We start from the raw sequence: 17,237 nt of genomic DNA on the forward strand, positions 1-17,237 counted from the left end.
GAGGTTGTGGTGAGCTGGGGGTCAGCCTCTTCTCTCTTGTAACTAGTGACAGGACGAGGGGGAATGGCTTCAAGTTGCGCCAGGGGAGATTTAGGCTGGACATTAGGAAATACTACTTTTCTGAAAGAGTAGTCAGACGCTGGAACAGGCTGCCCAGGGAGGTGGTTGAGTCGCTGTCCCTGGAGGTGTTCAAGAAACGTTTAGATATAGCGTTGAGAGACATGGTTTAGTGGGGTTATGTTGGTGGTAGGTGGATGGTTGGACTGGGTGATCTTGTAGGTCTTTTCCAACCTAGCTAATTCTATGATTCTATGATTCTATGAACCTTAAAATACTGTCCCTGTATCTTTACATGCCCAGCAACCGTGGGGAGGCTGAAGTAGTCCACCCAGGTTCCATCCGTAGACAGCGTAGAGCTTGTGCATGGTTTCATCTGCTCCAGCAGAATAATCCTCTTGTTTTCAGGGCACGTTTGGCAATTAAGACACAATCTGTCCTGCTTAAAGTATTACCTTAAGAAACGTTTAGTATGATTTAGGAATTGCATTAGGACAACAGATGCTATTTTGAAGGAACTGTTCGTGAGTGGCAGGCTTTATGGAGTGAACATTTGCAGTTCTGCACCTGAAAAACGTTTGAATTAAGGGAAGAAAACTGCAAGTCAGAATGCAGTGGTGGCTTCCAACTACTTCCAGCTTGATAAGTTGGCCTATCAGCTGTAAGAAGTATGCACACTGAAGGTAACCATCTTGTATCTTTAGATCAGACACACGTCCATGCAGGCAATTATCAACATTAAATTTACTGGTTTTGAGAGCAGTGAGAAACTTCAAATCTGAATTTCAACTGTGATGATAGTGTACCACTTGGCACAGAAGAGGGTGAGAAGCTGTTTGGTGAAGTGCTGTGCTATGTACACTGCCCCCGGCCTGTCCCTGTGAGCTGGGAGGAGCGCCCATGTGATCCTGTGGTGACTGAGCAGCTTAGGAATAGAGCTCTTTAATGAGCAAAACGATTTTTGAATTGTGCTGAATCCTTTCCCCAGCATGGTTTGCTCCTCAGCCCCTGGATAGCTCACCTGGCATAAGGCAGGGGCAGTGCAAGGTGGGGACAAGCAGCAGAGGGTGAGTTCCTTTAATTAGCATTATATGCTGGTAAAGTGAAGATGAAACTGTATCCTAGGCAATGCTGTGTGGCCCTAACTCACCCAGCAGCTCCTTATGTGGTAAGGTAATAGGATGAGAGGGAACGTCCTCAAGTTGCTCCGGGGGAGGTTCAGATTGGATATTAGGAAAAACTTCTCAGAGTGGTGAGGCACTGGCACAGGCTGCCCAGGGAGGTGGTGGAATCATCATCCCTGGAGGCGTTCAACAAACATGTAGGTGTGATACTAGGGGTCGTGGTTTAGTGGGGAAATATTTATGATAGGAGATCCTAGAGGTCTTTCCAACCTTAATGATACTGTGATTCTAAGTTACTTGGCTATGTCATTGTGACTGCCCAGAGATGCCTTCTGGAACTTCTATGGTGTTTCAAGGCAAAGGTAATAAGTAACTCTTTGTATCTAACTTGAGGAATTCATCTCGTTAAGAGGCCCAAACCAACCTTTTCTCCAGTGCAGGTGGAGTTTCCCTGGGCGCCTGGTGCTGTGTTGTGGCAGGTGTTGGTTTGCATGTTATGAGGCCGCTTTGTAGCAGGGGCACCTTGTGTGCGCTGCGGAGTGCCTGTGCCAGTGCTGTGCTGGGGAGTGTGTGGGTGTGGAGGCCTCGGTGCAGCTGGGGCTTGGATCACGCAGACATGTAAAGCTGGGCGTGTGCATGCAAACTTGCTGTGAGCAGAGATCGGCACCCTTGGGTGCCACTTGTGCCTGTGCAGAGCTGGGACATGCCTGGCCTGGGAGAGCTCTGGGTGCAGCAACCCATGAGGTGCTGCTCATCAAATTGTTGTGTGCCTTATCGGTGATGCTGCTGCTGAGGTGCTCAGGGTGGGCTGTGTGAAACCAAGCACTGCAGGCTTTGGATCTCTTCTTCCTATTGAATTTGTGCTGTTGGTTTTGGACCAGAAGCTGCCAGCACACCTTGTTCTCGGTCAGTCCTTGCATTGTTCACTGATGCTGAGATTGCTTTAGGTGAGGGAGACCAGGATCAGTTTGCACATTATGGAAGAAAAGTTTGATGTTGAAGAGAGCAACAGTTAACATAACTGTGCAGTTAGTCCCAGAAACAGGTCTGCAACTGTGGGAAACTGCTTTCTTGCAGCGTTATCTCGCTGAAGATGCCTGTTACGCAGAAGAGGTAGAGCACTTTGCCCTTTCTGTCTCTTGTGAACTTTGACCAGTTGGTCAGGATTGTTTATAAAGCCGGGTGCTAATTGCACTGCGTCTCATTCCAGTGAACAAAGGTATGCTGGCTTGCTTCCTCACTGTAGTGAGCGTCTCCAGGAGGAGAGGCACGAAGTGAAATGGTCGAGGAGGAGGCGAAGAGCTTACCGATGGAGCTGAGTGAGAAGGGGGGTGTGGAGAACAACGGGTTTGTTCAAAATGAGGCTTTTGACGACAGGGAGACTGACACCAGCAGCCAAGATGAAATACCAAAAACGTGTGCTGTTGATGTGAGCCCAGCGGCTGTGGCAGAGCCAGCACTGCAGCCCTACGCGGGGATGCCGAAGGAGGTCCTGCTGAAGTTCTCCAGCCAAGCCCGGTACAGGGTCACCAGGGAGATTCTCTTCTGGCTCATCATCGCCGCTGCCGTCCTGCTCGTGTCTGCCACGATTGCCATCATTGCTCTGTCCCCAAAGTGCCTCGATTGGTGGCAGGATGGTCCTATCTACCAGGTCTACCCTCGTTCTTTTAAGGACAGCGACATGGATGGGAATGGTGATCTGAAAGGTAGGTACTGAGCAGGGCAGCTGTTGTCTGTGTGTTAGGTGTAGAGATAAAAATAATTTTAAAAGTCACCTTACAGTCCAACAGAGAAAGACACTGACTTGAGAGCGGGACATGAAAGCTGTCCGAATAATCACTGATGAGCCACATTGTCATTATTAGATATCACCAGGAGCTTCTTGCTTAAGTTAAGCCTATGCCTGGAGTTAGACCGAATGTTTAGAGGGAGGGCCGAGAGCAAACAGGAATACAATTGCCATTACAGGAAAATATCTCCACAAAACTGAGGTGAGATGGGGGGACGGGTGCTGGACACTTTGTCGTGTTAGTTTGGCTGCGTCTCTGTGAGAAGTGAGACAAATAAACTGACAAAGTGAGAGTGGAGGAAGGTGTTTCTTCTTGTTTTCTTCGTGGTCTGGGTGTTTCTGAGATCTTATGAATGCATTAAGAGGGTGTACCTGATACTGATCAGGTATTGGTAGCTGAGCTTCTGAAGTGAATGTCTTAGCCCCACAGCATCCAAAAGGTTTCTAGACAAAAAGCACTAGCTGTAGGAAATTGTAGGAGACTTTTCCTAGTGGAAGGATAAACTGAGATCTTTACATTAAAACTACTTCCCTTTGGATGGTCAGAGGATTCATTGACTTTGGAACTAGAAAGTAATGATGCGCCTGTATTTTAATAAAATACTGGCGTTTGTTTTCAGAAGTGAATGTTAAATATATTGCATGAAATTGTGAGTATTTTAATACTGCAGAATAGAAGTTGTTTACAGTCAGTTTTTTAAATGATTTTTTCCTTCTTCCCTATAGAAGTGGCTTTGAATGGTTTCCATTGTGTGGGCTCATGCTGTTCCTGAAGAAATTCCAAGGTTGCCCTGCTATCTGAGATCGGTGAAAACTGGGGATGGTTATGTAGCAAAGGGATCTGTGTTCCATCTTTGAGAGCCCACAGCAAACTTAACTGAACAAAACCTTTTTGTCTTTTGTAATAAGATGCCCTTTTCCTTTTGATAGGTATCCAAGAAAAGCTGGACCATATCTCACATTTAAATATAAAAACCGTCTGGATCACATCTTTCTACAAGTCCCCCTTAAAAGACTCTGGCTATGGAGCTGAAGACTTCTATGATATTGATCCCATGTTTGGATCAATGCATGATTTTGAGGATCTTCTTGCATCCATACACGATAGAGGTAAGCTCTGATCAAAACAGTTGGATTAAAAAGACGTTCCTTCGTATGATACAGGTATGCCTTGTAGCTTTCTGGAGAAAGCAGAAAAACAATTACAAGATTGAGAGGGAGTGTACGCTTCTATACTGCAACTGTGTCCTTGGGTGGTGGCACTTGTGCCTTAAACCAAATCTTTGCCCAGATGTTTCCCCTTGCTGCTGTTGGGCTGAATGGAAGATGGCTTGCCAATCACCAAATGTTTGGGATTTCAAAACAAAAACCAAAAAACAATTTTATAAAAGTATCTAACTCATAGGGAGAGTGAGGAAGAGTGTGTTCCTTGATGCTGGAGCGATGAAGTGCATTCCCAGCTGCAAGGTGGAGACAGGTGTTGAAGTCAGAGGTTTTGGCCAGACTTGATGGAAGTAGTTCAAACAACAGAAATCCATTTGCAGAGGAGAGTCCCAGCAAGATGTGCTGTGGCTATTTGCTGATCCTTATGAGTGTAACCATCCAGGCAGCCTGGGACATCTGCCTGTGTGAGTGCATACACGTAGTTCCAGTCGATAGAGCTATGTGAGCGCAAGCAGTGCGCGCACCAGTCCCTCGAGCACACACCCAAGCTTCCAACCTTTGGAAGAAGCCGAGAGCTTGAGGTACAGTGTTAAGAAAAGATGTGAACCTTATCATGAAAGGCTTGATTAAAAAAGATGTGTTTGTTTTAGGGTTAAAGGTGATAATGGATTTCGTGCCAAACCACACGAGCGACAAGCACCAGTGGTTTCAGCTTAGTCGCAATCGCACTGGGAAATACACAGATTACTACATCTGGCAGGACTGCATGCAGGCAGGGGCAGCCATCAGTGCTCCCAACAACTGGGTGAGTGTGGGCAGGGATGCTTGTAAATCACCCGCTGGATTGCGGGTTGCCTGGTAACGACTGCATCTGTAACACAATTGTCCAGTGCACATGGGGCCACAGCCTCCAGCACTGGGTGCAGGGTTGGGTGCTCCAGCATAAGAAGGACATAAAGCCATTGGAGGGTGTCCAAGGGACGGCTGTGAAGATGGTCAAGGTCTGCAGGGCAAGGTGTGTGAGGAGTGGCCGAGGTCCTAATTCCAAACAAATGGTCCCACCTATGTTTGTTTCCCTCTCTATTTGTAGTAATTCCCAGCAAAAGTATACTTAGAAGAATAGAACAGTATTGACTGTTTCATGACTGAAAGGAGGAACAATTAACAAGAGAAGGAAATGAGAAAACATTAAAATCAAACCAATTTATTGCATTGATGAGGCATTTTGTGCTTTGTTATATGCTTGTAATACATCCCCTCTTAACTTGTACGTATGACTAAATGTTAAATGGAGAGTTCTGATTATGTTTCTTCCCCCTTATATGAACAGGTGAGTGTCTATGGGAATTCCAGCTGGCAGTATGATGATGTGAGAAAGCAGTGTTATTTTCATCAGTTTGGGAAAGAACAGCCGGACTTAAACTTCCGCAACCTTGCAGTTCAACAGGAAATGCACGTAAGTGTATGATTTGCTGCTGCACCTATAGCACAAATCTACAGCTTAATTGAAGGTAATTTGAAGATTACAGAACATTTAAACGATTGAAACAGAAAAGTGTGTAGATCAATGTTAAGTTTGTAAGCAAAATTCAAGCTTTATCTTCTGATGCTTCCAGTATGGAGGACAACATTTGATGAGAGGATTGACACAGACGGTCAAGTGTCCGTGGTGCTGGAGTACAGCTGAATCACCCAAACTGAGAGCAGCTTTAATCTCTGCAGATACACGGAGCTGTTCATTAGCCAGCTCTATGGGGGTAACACCTTGTTTTAGCAGAGGTGTTTGCGTTTTCCTGGCAGTGAGGCAATGCTGATCTGAAATGCGAGGAATGCTGGGGCTTGTGGGTAAGGAGGAGTTGGTGAGTTTTGTTCGGTCTGCATCTCTTGTGGCTTTATGTGGGGAGAGACAGATCTACAAGCAAGAATGTTTCACCGAGGAAGAGTTGTGTTCTGATGAAACCTCGTGCTTGTCTGCATTATGTTTCCAAGTAGATACAGTAGAATTTGTTAAAGTATAGGAAATAGGCCTGAACCTGGAGGGTATAAGAACTGTGTTTTTTCCTTTTTTCTCCCCCCTGCCTTTGTAATATCCTGCCAGGTGGTAGGACAGCTACCTCAGCTGTTTTGAGGTAGTCCTTGGGTGTTTTCTGCTCTATGATATTGAATTTTGGTGTCTTTCTTTGGTAGTCTTCATGCCTACCTAATTCTAGTGCGATCATCTCACAGGCTGTCTGTCTCTCCTCACTGCGGGTGTTGCAAGTGCGTGAAGGAACAAAACAAAACTTGGTTGTATTGTTAACTGAAGCATGGAATGAGACTGCTCTCAAGACTGATCCTTGACCAGCTCTACCACTAACTTCTCTGTGTCTCAATGCTTCCCTTAGCACCACATCTTTCCACTCTTCTCTTTTCCCACTGCTGTGTGTACTTTTCAATGGCTGTGGCTATTTTTATTTTTTTAATTGATATGCTACTGAAGCTAGAGTAGCAAATAGATGCTGCATGTCCTTTGAGAAGAAATGAAATGAGGACTACAGAGTTTAGTCTGATAATAGTCATTTTAGATAAATGCTTATAAGCACGGTTAATTGCTTTGGCATTTTATGGAATAATACTTTAGTAATTTAATTCAGAATCCTGTTTCACATGAGGACAGTGTGAGTGAGGAGGAAGCTTCAGCTTTTCTGGAAGAACACTATTGCTTTTGGTTTAGCTCCGGGGCACAGGGGAGCAATAAACCTTGTAGCAACCAGGGGCTGTAGCTTTCTTTCATAATCATTCTCGGTACAAAGTGAGTACCTGATATTTGCCAAATAAAAATCTGTAAGCTTGAATGTGGAGTAGTTCTATCCCAGCCTGTTCTGGCAAGTGTTTTTAAACAACGAGCAAGTTTTTTCTTTTGAGGTAACAGTTTCTGTACTAAAGGAATGCTTGCACAAACTCCTCAAGGGAGATTGAACTTCAGAGCTGTTTGTGAAAAATGGAGAATTAGAACTTTGGTAATACAATAACTACTGAAGTAGAGATAGTTTTACTAATAGTGACTAACCTGTACATTTGGTAGTGAAATGATAAATCTATGGCAGTTAACTTGGGTAGTAATTTTGGTGTTCCTGCATATCAGCAAATAAGCCTGAAAATAAAATATAGAAATTCCCATCTGTCAAATAAAAGGGAACAAGTATTCTAAGAGCTCTATTGTATAAAATGAAAATTGGTGGCACGAGGTCCGTGCAGAACAACATGCTCTTGCTTTTGAATCAATACGTTCTATCTGTGGGCAGCAAGGTGGGTGTTGTCCAGCAACAGTGCTTAGCCTGATCCAAGCTCCTGTGCTCTTAGGCACATTTTGGCCCTGGACTTGTGAATTATGGGAGAAGTTACAGACCAGCATTTTTTTTAATACCAGGAGAACTAATAGAACATCACCTATTTAGATAACAGTTCTAACTCAACAGGATTCACTTTGACATCAAGTAAAATTAGAAGTGCAAATTCAAAAATAAATTATACGTTAATGTCTGCTAATGGGTTTTCTCTTTAAGTATGTACCATTTTAAATGAGAGAGGCTCACTTGGAATTCTCAACTTTTCTCTTTGTCCTAGGATGTTATCAAATTTTGGCTTGGCAAAGGAGTGGATGGATTTAATTTTGTTGCAGTTAGATTTCTTCTAGAAGCCACACATCTACGAGATGAGCCGCAAGTGAACAAGTCTCAGAATCCTGTAATATATATTCTTTTTTTTTTCCTTGTATTTTCAGTGTGGGCAAGAGACTGTTTTTACCCTTTGGGGTCTTAATGATAGCTTTAGGAATGCTGAGTCAGTTGTGTTCATTGGAAGGAAGGTGGCTCCTGGACTTGCTACTTAAGCAGTGCATACAAGGAAGGAGTGAGCAGGAGCGCTGTGGGTGAGAGTTGTCCATACACCCATTGTATTTCTGTGCAGACAAAGTTGATTCTAGCTTTGTTTAAACTGTTTGACTTTTCAATTTTTTTTCCCAAAAAAGACCAGACTTGTGAGTTCTAATACTTCATTGGTTGTCTCTGGGGAGCCCATTGCAAGAGGTGAGCTCAGCGCTCTGGCTCACTGGGGATCCCATAGCAGTCGCTAGCATGTATTTCTTTGGAGTAAAACAAACAAAACCCCACCTCCTGCTGGCAGTGTGCTACAGTGAGGTGTGGCCAGAGGCATGCATGCATTCTGTTGCTTGGACTGCTTGCTTTTGCTGAAGTAGTGACCCTGGTGATGTTGGCAGATCTGCTGAGTTGGTGATCTCAGACCTCATCAGTTCTACAAATACAATGTTGTTACCACAGCAATGTAGTCCCTGGTTAGTGCTGAGGGTGTCAGGTCTTTAGGACAGTTCCCCAAGCACAGTTTGGATCTGTGCTGCACTAGTGTGCTAAGCTCATTTTGGTTTAAAACTTTGCTTGGTGGATTATCTCAGGAAGAATTAGGAGAGTTTTGAATACTAAAATGTTGGACTCATAACATTGCTTTGTTTTTAAGGAGAGCATCACAGCCTATTCCGAGCTCTACCATGACTACACAACCACCCAAGTTGGTATGCATGATATCATCCGTAGCTTCCGCCAAACCATGGATCAATACAGCAGCGAACCTGGCCGATACAGGTACTCGCTATCATGGCCAGGGAATTTTTCTCTCCTTTTGTCGCCATCTTCATAGCAATAAAATGTTTTTGTCTTTTTTAAATTTATAACATGATATGCCATATAACTTTTTTTTCCTTAAATGCAAATAGGCTATACTCTTTGCCAAAGTGCACAGTTTCGAAAGGAAACATGCAGTAAGTTGGCCTTGGTAGCACTTTCGTATCTGTAGGCTGTAAAAAGTAGGCAGAATGTGTGATCACTCCTTGTGGCACCAATGTGATCAAAGCCCATGAGCCTGATCCATTGTACGGCATTAACAATACAGTTCATATTGGATACGTAATCTGAGGCTGTCAGGCACCTCTGGAGGCCACGTGCTCCAGTCCCCTGCTCAAGCAGACTAGAGTCTAGAGCCGACTGCCCAGGATCATGGCCAGATGGCTTTTGAGAATGGAAATTCTACAGCCCATTGGAGCAACTTGTGTCAATACTCAGTCACTCCTGCAATTTAAAAGTAATGCAAAGAAACAGCTTTTTATTTTTATTTCTCAGACAGAACTTGTATTCTACCTTGTGTCCATTGTCTCTTGTGTACTGTCACTGGGCCCACTGGAAAGAGAGCCTGCTTTTCTCATAGGAGAGACACTTATCATCTTTGTTGCCCTTTGCTGATCTACCCCCAGTACGTCCATGTCGCCCCTATACTGGGGAGCATGGAGCTGTGGGTGCTGTGCTCCAGCTGTCCTCTCACAAGTGCCGGGTAAAGGGAAAGGGATCCTTCACTTGACCTGCTGGCAGTGCTCCTAATGCAGCCCAAAACTCCGACCTTTTTTGTGGAACGGGCACATGACTGGCTCTCGTTCAGCACGCTGTCCATGAGGACCCATGTGTCCTTTTCTGCTAGTCTGCCTTCTGACACAGAAATTGCTGGAATGAAGTTATGTGGCTGTAGCTTTGGAAAGATGAGGCTTTTGCTGACTCTTACAGACTTTTCACCAGAAATTTCCAAGTGTCTCCCCTTATCTGCTTTACAAAATACAAATTTATCTGCATGTTTTTTGAGGAGGAGAAGGGAGGCAGATGTAATTGTTAATCTTGCATTATTTTCTCAGTATGTAGAATACTGTTCCTAGCTTTCTTCAGCTCTGTACAAACCAGGGATGAGACAAAAAAAAAAAATCCTTGTTTACTACTTTGTAGATTTATGGGTTCTGATGGTGATGAAGACATAGAAGCAACAATGATGTATTATGGAACAACTTTTGTCCAAGAAGCAGACTTCCCATTCAATTTCCACCTAATAAACTTGAAAAATCTATCTGGTAACAGTGTCTTTGAAGCTGTCAATGTGTGGATGAAAAACATGCCTGAAGGAAAATGGCCAAACTGGGCGGTAAGTGTTCTGGACTTGCTGTTATGGGAAAGGCCTGTTCCTGTAGGTGATCAGGCGATAGAACCTCCACACACGTTGATCTCAGTGGGATTAGCTGTGTGGGTGTTTGCTATGAGCTATGTTTGGGATGTGCAAGAGATGAGCTGTAGGCAAAGCTCTGAAACTACAGCCTCTGATCATTTCCACAATTGCAGTGTGGGAGCAGTTCTGGTTGGGTATAAACGTGGTTCTCAGGAATGCAGTTTTGTACCCCTGAGGCATCTCCTCTGTGAGAGGAGGCAAAATGCCCGAGGTAATATTTAGAAAAAACTTTCAGCTGTACTGGCTTTCAGTAAGAAAACAAGCTCATATACAGACCATATGGAGTTGCAGTCACTTGTTTTACCACATCCCTTCCTACATTCAGATCTCATTGGTTTCAGTCCCATGCTCCAGCATGCCCACCTTTGGGAAGTTCCCTGCAGGGCTGCAGCTTCTCACAATCCCATGTAAGAGCAGTCATCACAAAACAAGCACCGCTTTTGTGTGGCAGTGAGAAGGGCAGAACTCCAAGGGAGCTGTAACGGGGAGTTAACAAACTCTCAGGCTGATTTGTTATCTCCCCTTACTTCTACCACCTATGTTCTAAAATATTTCGGGCAAAAATTTGTACTGGCATAAAAAAAAACCAAAAAACTCCTCCTTGCAGTCCTGGAGGTGAAAGTGGAAGAAAATAACTTACTGCTTTGTTAAAGCAGCTATGAATGCTAGGGGTCACTGTAAGGCCCTTTTCTCAGTATGAGAGTCTCTCATCGTTCATCTCTTTTGACTGATGCTGACAGTAATGTAATTGTGCAACTGGGATATGCATGTGTTTGGCCAATACACGTGAAGCACGCTGAGCTGCTTAACTGGGCAGTGATTTTGGTGTGTGTCACTTGACAAGGGAAGAACAGGCTGGGGTCCTCTCTTAGCCTGGTGGAGATAACATAAACTTTAATGAATTTTTCTTTTATTTTGGTGCCTGTGAACGGAACTTGACTCAGAATGGTTTTTCTTAGACCAGTTTCGCATACGCATAGAACTATGCCTGTTTAATGGAATGATGTTTTCTTGAGGTCGGAAGCCCGAACGCTGCTCGGATTTCATCTCGGTTTGGGAATAAGTACGTCAACGTTATAAACATGCTGCTCTTAACCCTCCCTGGTACTCCTATAACTTACTATGGTGAAGAAATAGGCATGGAGAACATTGCATCAGAAAATGTAAGTGAAGAGTATACAAATTCTGATCCCGTTGTTTGGTTCTGATTAATGGAATATTCAAAAATACAAGATCAGCCAAATCCAGTCTCTCGATGTTTAGGAGTGGTACTATGTTCTTCCTTCACTGCAAAGCTGTTATATCGGATGCAGAAATGGCCGGGCCAGAAATCAGAACCAAGGCTCTGGCACCTTCCTGAGCTGCTAGGTTACAATCCTGACCCCTGTTTTCGGCCCTAATCTGGATCAGACTAGCCTGCTCTGCGCTGGCCTTGCTTTGCCTCACTTCAGCAGAAGGCATAGCAATTGTCAGTGTCAGGCTTAGGCCAGGCGTGCCTTAAGATCGGTGTGCGGTCATCTAAGGCAAGAAGAACAAGAGTCCGTGTCTCCTTCCTCCCACAGTGCTTTATTCACTCTATCAAAGTCCATTATTTCCTGGCTAATTTTTAAAGGAATTCAGAGTTCATGGAAGCATAGCTAAAGCCTCTGTCTCCTGGAGACTGCTTTGTTCTTGCTATAAAGAGGCACCTGTCGAAGCCATAGCCCTCTTTGAAGTGCCCAAACTCAGAAGCAGGGGGGAATTCTCCAGAAAGAGATGAGTGAGCACACTAGGTGCTGCTTCGCACTTACTGGTAGAAGGAGCTTCTCCTTATCATGCAGGGTTTCTTTTTTATTTTAGATCCACGGCTGGGTAGCTGAGCCCTCAGACCACACGTGTAACTCATTTGTTCATGGTTACAAGTAACACATAGCAGGATGTTTGTTTGCTTATGTTTGTTAGATGATAGTAATGTTCAGAACTTAATCAAGGTCAAGGGATTAAGATAAAGTGCCTGTGCCTTTCATGCTGTGCTGACCTGCCTGGCTTTCAGTTGTGCTTGTAATTTCGTGTCTCTTCTATGACTGCACCTGACTTCTGTTGTCTCTTTGCTGGAGATGAACCTGCATGATTGGAAAAGGTCATGCCCAAAAGGAAATAGCTCAGATCTGCCTCTTCTGACTATATTTGAGCACCTCAAGAACATAGTTCTATGGCAGATGCAGTTCTGAATGTGGAAAGCCTCAGTTACAACATGGTGAGCTGTAAGCGATCCAGGAGACTCCTGGGGTCCACTGACAATAAAACTTTCTGGTTCAAGTATTGGATAGACAGATCAGAGGTGAAGCATTGCTGGACCTGGTGCTCACCAATACGGAGGAGATTCTTAAAGATATTAAGATTGGAGGCAGCCTGGGCTGCAGCAACAATGCCCTGGTTGAGTTCATGACTCTGGCAAAGAGTGGAGTCAGGACCCTGAACTTCAGGTTGTTTAAGGAATTGCTGGATGAGATCTCCAGAGAAGAAGTCCTTCCAGACAAAGCAGCAGAACAAAGCTGGCTACTTTTTAAGAATGCCTTTCTGAGAGCGCAAGAGCTCTCCATCCCTCAGAATCAGAAAGCAGGCAGGGGAGGCAGGAAACCGGCATGGCTTGGCAAGGACCTGCTGGTCAAACTGAGGGAAAAGAAGGGCAAGTACAGGCAGTGGAAGCAAGGGTGTGCCACCTGGGAAGAACACAGGGATGCTGTCCAGACTTGCAGAGATGGAATTAGGAAAGCCAAGGCACAGACAGAACTGAACTTGGCAAGGGATGTCAGAAACAACAAGAAGGGATTCTACACGTACGTAAGTAAGAGACAGGACAAAGAGAGCGTACTTCCTCTGCTAAATGAGAAAAGAGAACAGGCTACAACAGATATGGAGAAGGATGAGGTACTCAGTGAGTTCTTTGCTTCAGTCTTCACTGGCAGCCAGGATTCTCACATCCCGAACCTCTAGGTGGGAACTGGGGGGGGAGCAAATTCTCCCCCAGGGTAAGGACAGAGCAAATCTGAGACCAGCTCATGGGACTGAATGTGTACAAGTCCATGGGGCTGGATGGCATGCATCCCACGGTCCTAAAGGAGCTGGCTGAGGTGGTTGCTGAGCTGCTCTCCATCATATTTGAAAAGTTGTGGCTGTCAGGCAAAGTCCCCAGGGACTGGAAAAAGGGAAACATCATTCCCATTTACAAGAAAGGGAGGAAGGAAGACCCAGGGAACTACAGGCTGGTGAGCCTCACCTCTGTGCCTAGGGAGATCCTGGAACGGATCCTCCTGGAAGACACAGTAAGGCACGTGAGGGACAAGCGGGTGTTCTGAGACAGCCAGCATGGCTTCACCACAGGAAAGTCGTGCCTGGCCAATCTGGTGGCCGCCTTTGATGGAGCGATGGCAGTGGTGGACAAAGGGAAGGCAACTGATTTCATCTGGACTTTTCAGTGGATAAAGAATTGCTTGGAAGGTTGCAGCCAGAGGGTTAATGTCAATGGCTCTATGTCCAGGTGGAGGCCAGTAATGAGCTGTGTCCCCCACGAGTCCATCTTGGGACCAGTACTCTTTAACATCTTTATTAATGGCATAGATGACGGGGTTGAGTGCACCCTCAGCAAGATTGCTGATCACATCAAGCTGAGTGATGCAGTTGATACAGCAGAAGGAAGGGATGCCATCCAGGGGGACCTTGATAAACTCGAAAGGTGGGCCCTTGTGAATGTAAACATGAGGGAAATCAACTTTTTACATGGGTAGGTAGTGATAGGACAAGGGGGAATGGTTTTAAACTAAAGGAAGGGCAATTTAGATTAGATGTCAGAGGGAATTTTTTTACTGAAGGAGTGCTGAGGTGCTGGAACAGGCTGCCCAGAGAGGATGTGGATGCCCTGTCCCTGGAGGAGTTTAAGGTCGGGTTGAAAGGTGCCCTGGGCAATCTGATCTAGTGCTTGACCTCACAATTGGAAACCCTGTCTGTGGCAGGGGGATTGGAACTTGATGGTCCTTGAGATCCCTTCCAACCCAAGCCAGTCTATGATTCTGTTACAGAATGAGGCAGTTTCTGATGGCCAGATTTGTACTGCAGGGAAAGATGCACTTGGAGAAGCACAGAATCATCCCTAGATTTGTCTGATTCAGCTGTGAAGAAATGTCTCTGACAGATTACTTTGTCTCTGAGAAACCAAAAACGTGTCCTGCATTATCTTACTGTCATTGATTACTGCTGACAGAAAGATGCTCTTAAGCAAAGTGGATTGCCCTTGGCTCCTGAGGGTATTCTCTCATTCACTTGCCACCCTGTGGCTCATGGGTTTGTGACAATGCTAAACCACTCTTTGTTCAATCTGGAGAGGAAGAATCCCTGATTAATGGGATAGAGAAGATTTGCTCAAGAAATAGTTTTTAGTCCCAGCATTTGAAAGTCTTCAAGAATCATGAAAAGGTAAAGATAAAAGGGAGTGTTACAAGTGTTTAAAAACTTAGGATTCTTCTTTCCCTGCTTTTCAGAACATGCTAAAAGGAGAAACCCATTATTTAGAATGTCATGAAGCAAAGTGACAATTTCTTTTGTCAAGCTGCTATTCTGACAGATTGTATTGAAAAGTGTCCTTTATATGAAAAACAATTTTCATAGGAAACAAACACCCAAAGTATGTGCAAAATATTTTATGCCCTCTTATGTCATAAATTTAAGTGTCAGATCTTTTGGCAAGCTCTTCAATAACATTGAGGGAGCTTTGTCATAATTTTTCTGAATCCCTCAAAATCAGAACTTCAGACTTCGTACATCAACACTTTTCAATAAGCTAGAAGTTGCTATTCAGTATAGTTGAACTTGAGAAATTTCTTTCTCACACAAGTACTCCTCTCCAAGCTGTAGCCCTTGCAAATCTAAGCTTGAAGAGATCTATGGTGAAAAGTTTGGTAATTAGAAAAGAACAGATGCTCAATAACATTTACTCAGTATTTACTGTAATCTCTTCTTGGGACTCATTTTCTCATACTTTCTCTAAGTGCATGTCTAGTTATTTATCAGAATAGTCTAGCTGCTTTTAGTCAACTTCTATCCAACCATCTGTTGCAAGGAGAGACTACTGTTCAGTTGGGATCTCCACATTTATCCAGTAGTGCTGTATCTGTTAGACTGTCCGTTCTCTTCCATTTCCATAGAGCCACTCTTTTCTTCTGTTCCTTTTGAGATTTACGTCAGGATTACATCCTCCTTGCTGAGTCTTAACATCAACCAGAGAAAATAATGCTGAAATGGTGATTGTATGGAAGTTGAGAACGTGTTGAGGATGAACTTTTTAACAGGCTAATCAAAACACACAACTTGGTAATGGCTCTAACACCACTTTATTTTTTTAGGTAACCTTTCCAGAGAAATCCCCTATGCAATGGAATGGCAAACCTAATGCTGGTTTCACTGAAGGCAACAGTAGCTGGGTACCTGTTAACTCTGACTACCAAAGTGTCAATGCTGAAGTAGGTATTTGCGTGTGACAAACCAGTAGTCTAAAAGTATCTTAATGCATCTGTTTTTCTCTGACTTCTAATGGGACCTGGCAGTGTAACTAATGAAAACAAACTCCAGGGAGGAAAACAGAACGTTGAATCTTACCTAATTTTATTAGAAAAAGAAATCCTCGCATCAGCAAGGAGTCTGCTTCATCTGTATTCATTTAAACAGAGCAACTGTAACGATAATGTAGATGGTGGCAATTTGGCTTCTTAACATCCTTTTAATCACTCTAACATTAAGTTGAAATCTAATACTTCTTCATTTATATTAGTATAAAGCACCCTCCTTATAATAACTTAACGTAGACTATTTGTAATGAATGTAAATACATTTTTCAAAGTATTTGAGCAGTGGTTCAAGCAGATTTTGCTGATCTACAGTGCTGACCAATATTGAAGATGAAATTATAATTCAAAGACTGGGGAAAAAAAAAAAGACAGGAAATAAGTCTGTGACTTCAGTAGATCAGACTCAATGAAAAATAGTTCACTATCAAGCTTTAAATGGCTGTGGTTTTCTGCAGAACAAACACTAAACACTCTAAGGGACAGCTGGGAAGGTGGAAGTAGTCCGTGCCAAGGAAATTCTGTCTTGCTGGATAAGCTCTGCCACTGCACAGATCTCGAAGTGCAGGAGAAAAAGCAGTTTTGCAGTGGAATCAGCAGACAAATTTGAAGATAATTAATTGTTAAAACTGAATTCTAAGAGGTGTGTTCTTGGTAGATGGCGTGGGTGTGAGAGGTACATGTCCTACAATACTGATTTTATTGCAGGTTCAGATGACCCAGTCCAACTCAACCCTGAATTTGTTCAGAGAACTAACTCTACTTCGCAGCAGTGAGCTACCCATACATCGAGGGTGGATGTGCTCCATCTGGAACGATAGTGATGTTTTTGTGTACGTGAGGGAATTGGATGGGTTAGACAGTGTCTTTATGATGGTTCTCAATTTTGGACAGGAATCGACAATAGATCTGAAAGCTATAGTTCCAAGCCTCCCATCTGCAGCTGTTATAAGACTAAGTACTAATTTTAGCAATACTGGTAAAGCTGTCGATACCAAAATAATTAAAACTGAAATAGGAGAAGGTCTGGTCCTTGAATATAAAACAGAAAAGCCTGTTCATACTATGGAAGCTTTTCGAGAAAACTGTTTTGTGGCTGAAAAAGCTTGTTATTCCAGTGCCTTCAATTTACTCTACGTGAACTGCTAAATGCAAGAGTAGCTTTCATGTTAACTTAGAAAATGCTTGGTTCAGAGAAATGCTAATTCTTCTTGGCTTTTCAGGCTTGCTTTCTGTACACAATAAACAGCTTGAAAAACAAAATTAATACCGGATTGTCTTGTATCTGTATTGGGTAATAAACAATTTTGTTGTTTAAATAGTGATCACAATCTAGGCATTCACTGGTGTTCTCTTCTGGAGGGACTCTGGCATGTAAGTTTTAAGATTACCGTGCTTTTATCTTATCAGATG

The 17,237-nt window shown here is 43.7% G+C and overlaps 1 protein-coding gene across 1 annotated transcript; it reads left to right on the forward strand.

Moving 5' to 3' along the window:
• On the forward strand, positions 1,997–17,091 carry SLC3A1 (solute carrier family 3 member 1). The gene is made up of 10 exons (XM_021392744.1): positions 1,997–2,887; positions 3,901–4,080; positions 4,785–4,939; positions 5,465–5,590; positions 7,741–7,860; positions 8,647–8,771; positions 9,954–10,146; positions 11,244–11,390; positions 15,606–15,722; positions 16,533–17,091. Exons 1-10 carry the CDS (start codon positions 2,461–2,463, stop codon positions 16,971–16,973), a joined length of 2,031 nt encoding a protein of 676 aa, XP_021248419.1. The 5' UTR covers positions 1,997–2,460; the 3' UTR covers positions 16,974–17,091.

This window comes from Numida meleagris, chromosome 3 (assembly GCF_002078875.1).
Source record: "Numida meleagris isolate 19003 breed g44 Domestic line chromosome 3, NumMel1.0, whole genome shotgun sequence".
Classification (NCBI taxonomy): Eukaryota; Metazoa; Chordata; class Aves; order Galliformes; family Numididae; genus Numida; species Numida meleagris.

Bases quoted from the DNA above. Each gene is read 5' to 3' on its own strand.
- SLC3A1 (XM_021392744.1), top strand. From the start codon at position 2,461: ATGGTCGAGGAGGAGGCGAAGAGCTTACCGATGGAGCTGAGTGAGAAG. The intron at 2,888-3,900 runs GTAGGTACTGAG...TCCTTTTGATAG, and splicing joins TGGGAATGGTGATCTGAAAG to GTATCCAAGAAAAGCTGGAC. The intron at 7,861-8,646 runs GTAATATATATT...TTTGTTTTTAAG, and splicing joins TGAACAAGTCTCAGAATCCT to GAGAGCATCACAGCCTATTC.